Source organism: Ptychodera flava, chromosome 17, assembly GCF_041260155.1.
Source record: "Ptychodera flava strain L36383 chromosome 17, AS_Pfla_20210202, whole genome shotgun sequence".
Taxonomy (NCBI): Eukaryota; Metazoa; Hemichordata; class Enteropneusta; family Ptychoderidae; genus Ptychodera; species Ptychodera flava.
Window position 1 is genome coordinate 38,433,655 of NC_091944.1, and position 11,660 is coordinate 38,445,314.

The 11,660-nt window shown below is 35.9% G+C and overlaps 1 protein-coding gene across 2 annotated transcripts in view; it reads right to left on the reverse strand.

The window, feature by feature from the left end:
* LOC139116283 (probable lysosomal cobalamin transporter) overlaps positions 1-11,379 on the reverse strand; it is a 35,386-nt gene extending 24,007 nt beyond the window's left edge. The window contains exons 1-5 of one of the 2 annotated variants that reach the window (XM_070678891.1): positions 11,232-11,379; positions 4,783-4,861; positions 3,375-3,472; positions 2,938-3,001; positions 1,770-1,864 (exon numbers count right to left, since the gene is read on the reverse strand). In XM_070678891.1, coding sequence (XP_070534992.1) covers positions 1,770-1,864; positions 2,938-3,001; positions 3,375-3,472; positions 4,783-4,861; positions 11,232-11,294 — 399 coding nt within the window. In that variant the 5' untranslated portion in view covers positions 11,295-11,379. The remainder of the gene's footprint in view (positions 1-1,769; positions 1,865-2,937; positions 3,002-3,374; positions 3,473-4,782; positions 4,862-11,231) is intronic. The other variant, XM_070678892.1, reaches the window with a different exon arrangement.
* Between the last annotated feature and the right edge of the window lie 281 nt (positions 11,380-11,660).

An 11,660-nucleotide genomic window follows, 5' to 3' on the forward strand; every position in this document is an offset into this window, starting at 1 on the left:
ATGGACACATAGGTCTATGTCATTGCTCCCAATTTGAAACAAGAGGCATGTCTAAGTTATGGTTCTAAATCGGGAAAAAAGATCAGACCTCTAGCTGTATTGCCAGACAAGAAATACATATGTGCATAATAAATGAGGTACAAGATGTGACATTTTAAGGTCTAATATCCTATCAAAATTGAAGCGTATAGAACTTGTGGTTACTGAGTTATGCATATATATGTATAATCAAGGTCAAAGGTCATCAAGGTAATGTGACATTTTGAAAAAAAAATTGTATTGCTAATTAATCCCTATATGCCAAAATTCAGACCTCCAGCTCTATTGGCTTGCCCAGAATTAGATATGGGCATAATTAACGAGGTAAAGCATGTGTTGTCATAAGGTCTCCCATCCTACTAAATATAAAGGACATAGCACTTGTGGTTACTTATTTATTGACATAATCGTGTATTTTAGGTAAAAGGTTATCGAGGTCACACGACATTTTGTCAAAAACTTTCTATCCTATAGTCTATCCCTATATACCAAAAATTATACATCTAGCTCTACTGGCTCGCTCAAAATTAGATATGCACATAATTAATGAGGTACAATATGTGGCGTCATAAGGTGTCCATTCATACAAAATATGAAGGGTGTAGCACTTGTGGTTCCTGAGTTATGGACAAATATGTAAATTTGAGGGCAAAGGTCACCGAGGTCACGTGACATTTTGTCAAAAAAATTGTCTTGATAAGTTATCCCTATATACCAAAAATCAGACCTCTAGCTCTATTGGCTCGCTAAAAATTAGATATGTGCATAATTAATGAGGTACAATATGTGGCGTCATAGGGTGTCCCATCATACCATATATGAAAGGTTTAGCACTTGTGGTTACTGAGTTATGGACAAATATGTATATTTGAGGTCAAAGGTCACCAAGGTCACATGACATTTTGTCAAAGTGTCTGAGATATCTGCGTGAACGGATGGACTCACGGATGGACTCACGGACGGACATGACCCAATCTATAAGCCCCCTGGACTTTATCTGTGGGGACTAAAAACTGTGTCACTGCATCCTTTTCGCAATATGAATAAGATGAGAAACTAAATGTTTATTTTTCTTGGCCTTATACATGGGAGTCTATGGACTGCCTTATACATGGGAGTCTATGGACTGCCTTAATTATACATGGGAGTCTATGGACTGCCTTATACATGGGAGTCTACGGAGGTGAAAACTAAAAAGTCCTCTAACACGGCCAAATTTGATCCCATTGTGAAACAAATTGACGTGCATCTGTATGAGGTAGGGTACTATCCTTGTACCAAGTTTGAACGAAATGGCTCCAGGCATCTCTGAGATATCTGTGTGAACGGACGCACGCACGGACGCACGCACGCACGGACATGACCAAACCTATAAGTCCCCCCGGACGGTGTCCATGGGGACTAAAAAGTATCAAGGACTGTGCTGGTAGCTTGTGATAACATAGCCCTAACAATGAATCAAAAGAAACATAACTAAACAACTAAAGCAGTTGTGAGCTTTTCAGTAATTCTAAAAAGATCTCAAAATTTCCTGTGAAATAACAAAGAAAGTTGACAAATAGGAACAAGTACATTTACTGAATGATGTTTGGAACTTCTGACCATAACTATGTTAGATGTAATGAAAATCTCTGAGTTACAACTTCACTGATGGTGTGACATTGAATAACAGTAAATATGTGGACCTAGACCAGTGTATGCATGAGAGACAGATGGAGACGTTAACTTACACTTCTTGTAGTGGAATCTTCATCATATTCTTCATAGTAAAAATACATAAATGGTAAAACCAGGAACATGAAGACAATCTCCAATGCATACATTGCTATGGTTAGAAAAACAGAAATATACTGGGTTACTTATTATGCACTAACAATAACATTGTACTGCACATGAATTGATGGTGTCTAGGTACATTTTAAAAATATCCTGCAATGATTTTGGAAGACAAACTCCAAATTCATCTAAGGAACTATTCCAAGCTATTTGAGTAGTCAGTAGAGCCGTTACTGTAAAGTATATGGCAAATACTAGCGATACACAAAAAATACAATTCTGTTTTTGGAAAATATTCATCATATCTTCATCATTTTGTAAAGGATAATTTATTGATCATAAACTTTTAAAAGGTTTTACATTCTTACTTCTACCTGCACATCATTTCTAAACAAATTTGTAAGATGTCAAATGTTGTAGATTTAGTCTGAGTCAAAATCTAGATTTACAAGTCATCGCTGATGACACAGTCCCAGCTGGATTATGGTGTTTGAATTACGGTGATTGAATTACATGTTTGGTAGCTTCATTACAGGGGAGAGGTGTGAATTTGTTAAATGTTGGGAAATCACATGATAATGGTCTGTGGGGGTCATCTTTGTATACTTGGGACAGTAAAGTTATGACTGTTGGTGTTTTCCATGGCAAGATCAAAAGTCTGAGTGCCAAGTTTGAACGAAATCTGTTCAGGGATAGTTGAGTTACGGTTCAAAAACATGAAAAAGTAGCATCAATGATGACACTGTTGCTCCTCAGTGCATTTAACGCCAGGGATGCAAGAAGAGAGGTTTTTGGATTATTGCTGAGAAAACTGCAAAGAAAGGGTTGAAATGTAAAACTGTAATAAAACTTATAGTTTTTTTCAGCATTGAGCGTCCAGCTTGCAATCTCGTACATGAAGGCAAAATACATAATTTTCACACATGTCCATCAAACTTGGAATTTTCATAGATCAACAACATCATCAAAATTGATTGATCTGCAATAGTTTGTACATTCCTTGCTACCAAATTCTGACTCGATTGAATCATAACAGGAAAAAATGCATGCTGATGGACGGACGGACAGGACCCCCGCCGGACTGCGTCTGCCAAGATTAAAAACTCAGGGAGATTAACTTACTATAGTAAGCATACAGCATCATGTTTTCAATGGCATCACGGGTGTCGCTGTCATTGGCCCATTCCTGTGAAGGAGAAAACAGATTCAAAAGCATGTTGATATTTGAAGTTAGAATTCATACACCTTAAATCTGTGCCATGTATCACACATAAGCAAGATGTACATCTTCACATGTGTTTCCTGTTTTTATCATCTTTTATTTTAAGAAAAAGTTATTTGATCCTAGCACGAACTGTAGATATTACTATACACATACTGAGAAACATAAATAAAATCAGCATGAAAAATTACATCATAACATGTGCATGTGTTTTGTTGTACTGACATCAAACCCATGGTCAATCCTGTCACCATATATGTGTGTAATGCTGAGCAATAACTACATCTCTGTTTCATTTTTCCAGACATACAGACTAATATCAAAGAGAGACACTTACCTTAAAGGTGCCATCTTGTTCTTTCATGTAAGATACCAGAAAGATATCAACTGGAACAAGGGCAACTGTTAATAGTGCAACAGTCAATGCTAATACGGCTGAAAAGATTAAGATAAATGTGAATTTTTAATATTCTGATTTAAGCTAATTTTAAATAATTTTGACACAGTAAATAGTTAATGTCAGAATCACGTAAATTGGCAACTACAATAATTTCTTTCATCACAAAGGACCAAAGAAACAATCCTGACTTTGTACTTTTTCTCAGCACTTTTGATAAATAGATCGCAGTGACTGAGCATCTGGGCATTGTTTTGTCAGTTCAACAATCAGCTGGTTTCTTCATACAATCTCAAAGTCATTTGTACATGAACATTTTAGAAATCCACTGAGTACAATGAAAAGAATTAGCAATGCTTCACACTTCAGTGTGAGTTCCAATATTTTTGTCATAAAGCAATGAGAACAGCATAAAATCAATGAGTATGCTTTATTTCAGAACAATGGATTTCAAAAAGGAAACTATGAACACTCCTTTTTCTTATCATGTTATGTATCTTATCCACCACCGCTGTATACAATACTGCATATGTAATTATCAAGAAATTGAAAATATTTGACTTCAAGGCGATACTGAAGGATTCAAAGCGTGCATTGGTTGCTATCGCTAGCAACGTTCCAAATGCGCATGTTTGCACGTGCAAAGTCATACCGTTCCATTGTTTTCTATGTATTTTCGACACCTGGTATTTTGAAAATGTCCAAATCTTTAAACTCTCCCAATTGTAAACCAATTTAGCTGATTTTTTGTAGGATTATTGAAGTCATAGATGAGAATATAGATAAGCATGCGTTTCTAAAAATTCCAGACCGTTATAAGATATCGCCGTAAAACCCATAAAAATTTCACAAAATGACGCCTTAGATATTTTCCTGTTCAAAATCGTTTGTACTCAAACAGATAACCTAATCCATGCTAGGGGCTCTAAACAGGTATCTCATGTGTTACATTCTGAAATTTTGGAAGATTTGGTGCAAATTTGTAGGAGCTGAAACGTTTTAAAATAGAGCTGTGAAAATTTGTATGTGTGTGACGTCACTGACCAATCGCACGACAAACATGCGTTTTTTGGAATTGTATGATTCTGTTAATCTTTATTATGCAAAGGAAACCATGAAAACTTTGCATTTTGATTGATTTTGGAAATTACCCTTAGCAACCGTTGCTTAGCAATTTGAATCCTTCAGTATCACCTAAACGTAGTAGTCTATTTCAGAATAACTCTACAGTCAGACAATGTTGATAGTTGCTCAACTGTCAACATGACAGAATACATCTATACTTTAAAACTTAAACAAAATACCAGTACATTTCAAGTTTTCATTTATTGAAAACACAGTAACATACCTGTCACAGTGGTGCTGGTTTCGCTGTCTCTTTTGCATCGGAAATATCTTACATAGAATAGTGTAAACAGAATGATCAGCTAGAAACAAGAAAACATTAAATTTATTTTAAATTGTAGTAGTGATCCATACAAAGAACAAGCGACCTAGCGGCCGATATAGCTCCGCTGTGTTTATGTACAGAATAACTATTTTTGACACATGTTGATGAAGAAGGTGGAAATCTTTGATAACTCAATGCAGTGGCCAGAAAAAAGTGGCTAAAATAAGCTGCAAAAATACAAAATTGAAGATTTCATCATACTTTGAATATATCACATCCGATCATCCCTAAGAACATGTCAACCAAAGCTATCTGATGAGTAGTTTTTTGAGAATAAAATATTCTGACCAAAAATGGCAACAATTGCCCCCAAAAATAAATATTGCAGATTTCATCATAATTTCAAAATATCACACTTAGTTCATATATAGAAACCTGTATACCAAATTTCAAAGCTGTTAGACCAGTACTTTTGAGAAATACATTTTTTGACCAAAAATGGGAAAAATTGCCCCAAAAATTCAAAATTGCAGACGTCATCATTATTTCAATAAATATCATTTAGTTCATCTATGGAAACCTGTATACCAAATTTCAAAGCTATCAGATAAGTAGTTTTGGAAATACACATTTTTTGACCAAAAATGGCAAAAATTGCCCCAAAAATACAAAATTACAGATTTCATCAGAAATTCAATATATATTACTAAGCTTATCTGTAGAAACCTGTATACCAAATTTCAAAGCTATCAGATGAGTAGTTTTGGAAATACACATTTTTTGACCAAAAATGGCAAAAATTGCCCCAAAAATACAAAATTACAGATTTCATCAGAAATTCAATATATATTACTTAGTTCATCTATAGAAAACTGTATACCAAATTTCAAAACTATCAGACCAGTACTTTTTGAGAAATACATTTTTTGACCAAAAATGGCAAAAATTGCCTTAAATATGCAAATTTGCATATTTCTGCACAATTTAAAAAATCTGAAATAGATCATCCCTAGGGACATATGTACCAAATATAAAAGCTATCTGACCAGTAGTTTTGAAGAAGAAGATTTTTAAAGATTTTTTTACCAAAAATGACAAAAATTGCCTTAAAAATACAAATATGCCAATTTCACCACCATTTGAACAAATCTGATTTAAGTCACCCTAAGCAAACTGTATATCAAATTTCAAAGCAATCGGACGAGCGGTTTCAGAGAAGAAGATTTTTTTACCAAAAACACCAAAAAATTCCCCAAAAATACAAATATGCAAATTTCACCATGATTTGAAGAAACTGAAGTGAGGTCGCCCCAAGTGAACTGCATATAAAATTTCAAAGCAATTGGACTTATGGTTTCAGAGAAGAAGGCAATTGTTGACGGACGACGCCGGACGCCGGACGCCAGACGCCGGACGACGACGGATAATCAACCTATTTGATAAGCTCCGCGTCGCTGACAGCGGAGCTAACAAATATCATGTTCAATAAAGAATCAATATTATCTGTGTGTCAAATAAAGCTTTTACCAAGTTAAAGCATAGACCCTCGAGAAAAACGGGACAGGCAACTGCTGTTGTTTCTTTGTACGATCTCACTTGGAATATATTAAGTTTATTTGCCAAGCGGTCCCCAACAACAATACTTTGTATGTACATTTAATCTCTTTAACGATCAAACTGACATTGTGCATATGTACACTTTGCTCTTGCATGGCACGTTCCAAGTAATGACATAGAGATTTTTGAGGGTTTTTTGATAAAAGTCATGGTGAAAGTGATAACAATGAAAATCATGTTTTGGATTCTAGCCCAAGCTACATGAAAACACCAGATGATAAAAACAGTGTACATTTAGCCACAGACACTACAGAAAACTCTTGCTAGGTATCAACATCTTAAGTTTACATTCCCTAACAGAAAAATCTCCAATAAAAGGTAGACAAGTCTACACTTCCCCAGTCCTGAGAAACGAAGATCTGACCTTTATTTCATCTGTCACCAAAAATTTGATGAAAATCAGGGTATACAGATGATGTCTCCTCCATCGGAGCTCAAGTACATTACCTCTAACGTTTTGGTGCTGTTTTAGCCTCGAGAAACACCAAAATTCAGATATGCTATACATTTTTACACTCGCACAGTACTAGAAAAAACATTTTGAAAACTGTCTTTCACTGTCAGGCGAAACCTTGCGATAAATTGGGACTTAACAATGGTTGGTGGAGTCAGAAGCGGTAAGATAGACAATCATTTACAAAAAGCTAAACGCCGTCCTCGCAAATTTGGCCATTCAGAGTTTTCAAACAAAATTTCAGTAGTTTAACATTACCGAATCATGGAGCACTGCTCACACAGAAAATATTCCAACGGTTAAAAGACTGTGCAAATACGAGGGAAAATTTGGAGATACACGGATGATTGCTGAATGAAAACAACTCTGTGAAGTCAACTGCTGTTAAGTCTGGAACTGCAGTGACATGGGTTTCGGATTTGTATTCGAAACTTTGTCACTTTACGCAACATACTGACTCCCTGTAGACTTCTATTTGCATCAAATCTCGCTGCTAATAAGTAAAAAAACTTTGAAACCATTTTTGACGAATTCTTCTCAAATAGTTGTAACACTTTCCTTTCTAAAAATGGACTTGCGGGTAATCCGAAACAACTTGTAATCTGAAAACATTATCACCGTATACCCGCATGCAGTGTCTATGAACCGGACGTCGTGCAGTTGATTGCGTCCAGCTTCATTCCATCCCCGACCCATTAACACATCTTAATTATTCCAAGTAGGATCGTACTCTGCTAATCCAAAATCTCTTTGATCTTTACCAAAGTTGCCTGTCCTGTTTTTCTCGAGGGTCTATGGTTAAAGCGTACAGAAGAAGCAATAAATGATTTGATGTTCATGGCCTTCAAAATGGTGACCCCAAAGCAGTATATACCGTAAATACAAACTGCAACTAAGTTTTGATGGCTTGATAGACACATATTCTGAACTTTGTGCATGGAAAGTTGGGTGCTCAGTTTAACAGTACAGTATATCATAGGTCCTTTAAATTTTGAAGAAGCAAGCTCTGTAACTTTTGATAATATTGCCATTAATTTTGTTCTATAAAACAAGTACATTGTCTTGTATATCCTAGTCCTAACAAGAACTCTGTGGTTAGATGATAATATTGCACATTATAAACGTACATTCTGACAGTCTGTATTGATACATTCAAGTCAACACAAAAACTGGAAATTACATCAACAGTTACACCATCTAATTGAGCTTTTAAGTTGGAACAACTTCTTGTAAGCCACTGAGTCATTGGTAAGTGATTATGACTCAGCCATACTTCATGAATATTTCATACTGACACTCAGATCTGAACAGAATTGTTTTCTGTATGATATGATTAAAGATGTCTGTCATGACTGATGAGATAAAAATCCCAAAATTTTGATGGGTGGTCAATGACTTATGTTAACATTCACTGGGCACTCTATTCTGACAGAGTGTGGTTATCAGTACAGTATATCATAGGTCCTTTAATTTTTGAAGAAGCAACTCTATTCTGACAGAGTGTGGTTATCACAGTAGAGAAAATGATTTATACTTCATTTTTAGTATGATATAAGACAAATGTTTGAAATTTGCATAATATAGGATGAATATTACAAATTCAAGTTTAGTAAATAAGTTCACTACATATAAAAATTAGTTCCTTCAATTCCATTCATTATATTAAAATTTAAGTACCATTTTTAGTAAAAATGAAACTAAGGGGAAATAAAAGCTCAGTAGACATGAATAGGAACTGTGCTTAGAGTTAGTAACTAGAGTAAGTTTTGTCTTGCACTAGATATGTCATCTGATGAACAATTCCGGAATATTTATTTGGATTACCAAATCTATGGAATACCTAGTTATATTTATTGTATGTTTATATACATATGGTTTTTCAATATATGCAAAATGTGAGCTTATTTCTATACATTTATTGCTACAAATATCATAGGCAATAACCATCATAATTACTATATTGTTATTAAACAAATTGCATGTATACAGAGCTATATCAGGTCTATACCATCTCCTTTGCTCAATATTAGACTGTCAGAGACAATTTGTTAAGCTGTACATATTATGAGGTTATCCCTCGATATCACCTCTTGGTGGGGTCGTATTGCTGCGAGTGCGGTTGTGGGCCGTATCACACGAGTTGAAGACGAGTGTGATGCGGCCCACAACCGCACGAGCAGCAATACGACCCTACCAAGAGGTGATATCGAGGGATAACCTCTTTATCATATACCTATGCCCACATTATTGAATGAATAAATCTCGTGTATTAAAATATGATACGTTTCACTGTGGTTTTTCTTGATGGACTACATTTGTTTGCATCATCTTGCTTAGGCGGATTGATATACTAGCGTCTGACGTAATCTATCAACTGGCTCATTGACAATTATTTTACGGTCGAGCAGAGAAATGCTTGAACTCTGTCATCAAACATGTAGGATATCTACCGAATCCGTACGGTACATGCAAGTGTTGTGTTTGGTATTATTTTCCAGAACGCATTTACCATGAATACATGATATTTTTGAAAGTTGTGCTTTTGTGTTTGCCGGTCCTCCGACATGTCCGATAGCACTTTTGCTTGTCATCTGCGCGTCTGTGCTTAGCATGGGACGGAACAGCTGGTCTGTCATCGATCTGTCAGTGCCTGTACGGTGTGATGCTCTGCTCTTTAATTTGTTCAAATTGGTAGCACTACTAGCAGGTTAATCTGATATCGACACGTGTATTATTTAGTTACCCCGCATTTCCCTATGCTTCAAAACCCTGCCACTTTTGGAGATCAGACATGATGTCGTAGTCAAAGTCAAAATCATAGACGGGCACCATGGTTTGTTTTGATTAGGGCGCTACCATGTAAGTAGTCCGGTATGCAAATCAACAGGCCGTATCAGGCTTTGGTATGTAAATCAACAGGTCGTATCACTTTTTCATATGCAAATATTCAATTGAATGAAAGAAAGACGCGCTGATCATTCCTTTCATATGCAAATCAACAAGGCGTATCACTTTATTGACATGCAAATCAACATGATAAATCATGTCACTGAACTCAGTACAGACACAAGACAGGGCATAGGTATATGATAAATTAACAATATCAGGTTGCAAACATCATTGCTGATGATTGACCAATGTGTATATGATGACAGCCTGACGGTGCATTCACCTATAAATTATGATTCCCCTATAAGGTATTAATAGCTTATTAATAGTACATATTTTCCTCCCTCAGAATTAATTGTAGCATTTAACAATGTGGAAAGAGTAGTCCTCATGACACACACAATTTAGGTACACTAAGCTACAATAAATGTAGAGTAGGTTGATCTGATTTTTATCTACAAAACCATACCAACTGACCCTGATAAAAACCACAGTCACTCCACCAAGTCCTTGAATAAACCATATGTTTTTTATCCCATTTGTTTGATGAATTTAACCTGATCATGATGTTGTAACACAAACAATTTTAACAAACACTACCAAATGAGGCGCATACATAAACAAATCCTGGAGTCTTCAGTTTTGTTTTGAAACTTGGCATTATGCTTTACAACAAATTATTGTAAAGAATGATTATGAAACCTTCCTACACAGAATGAAGTATTTGCATTACCAAAGTTTTTTTTTCTCTTCGATGAATGGAGTTTGTATTGAATATATCGCAAGAGAAGAGTTTATGAATATTGAGTGCATTCAGATATTGTTTTACAGGACTATATTGGTGAACATTAATTTTATGAAATCGGTAAATTGAAAAAATCTTTTCAATCTGTTTACATACTGTACAACGTCACACTGTGCATTAGTATCTTTTACAGATTGAGTTGATGGTACTATACTTTGGGCGAAGTGGTTTTAGTACGATGTGGTACTTGGGGCGAAGTGGCGTTGGACGAGGTGGTTTTGGTACGAAATGGTTTTGGGAGGAAGTTGTGTGGGGCCAACTGGTTTTGGTGCGAAGTGTCTTGGCCCCGACTAACAACGGCCAACTCTATCCCTTTGGCTACGAAAACAACAATCATCAAACCTGTGTGGGCAGGGATCCTGTTGGCTACCATGGCAAGGCTAAGTCCCATTCGATCGTTTCTTAGCAAAATAGCGACATATAACTGCCAGAGTGTAACAATAAGTACATGGGTCGAGCAAGCACATTTTCACCATCGTTGAGTCGTCATAAATGCGGAACTTGTGTGCGAGTTGGGGTGTGTGCCAGTTCGGTCAGGTTTTGCCGTTAAGTGTCAGCGTACAAACACAAGCAAAGCCACGTACTTCAAACATCTATAAACAATTCGGTGAAATTGTCTCGAACAAACTGTGATGAACCTACCAAAACAACAACAGTGAAGGGTATCCAACCCACTGCCAGCACCGAGTGTGGAATGGTCGCCATCTTTCCGTTGATTGGTGTTTTGTGAGGGCGCTCTAGTCATCAACTTCTGGTTCATTTCAAAGAGGCCCGTTACGTGACAGGGAACTCTGACTGAATAACAGAAAGCGGTAAACAAAAAATAAAAAAAAAAATAGGAAAATACGGTCTAAAAAATAAATACAATAAACCAAAATAAACAAGTAAACAAAACAAAGAAGTAAACAAACAAGCAAACAAATAAACAACTAAGGATCAATATTGTGAGACTAAGAACGGCCAAAGAAGAAAAAATAGACAGAATACACAAAACCAACAAATAAACAAAACCAAAAAGTAACCAAGCAAAGAGACAAACGACTGACGGATCAATTGTGAGACTTTCATGAA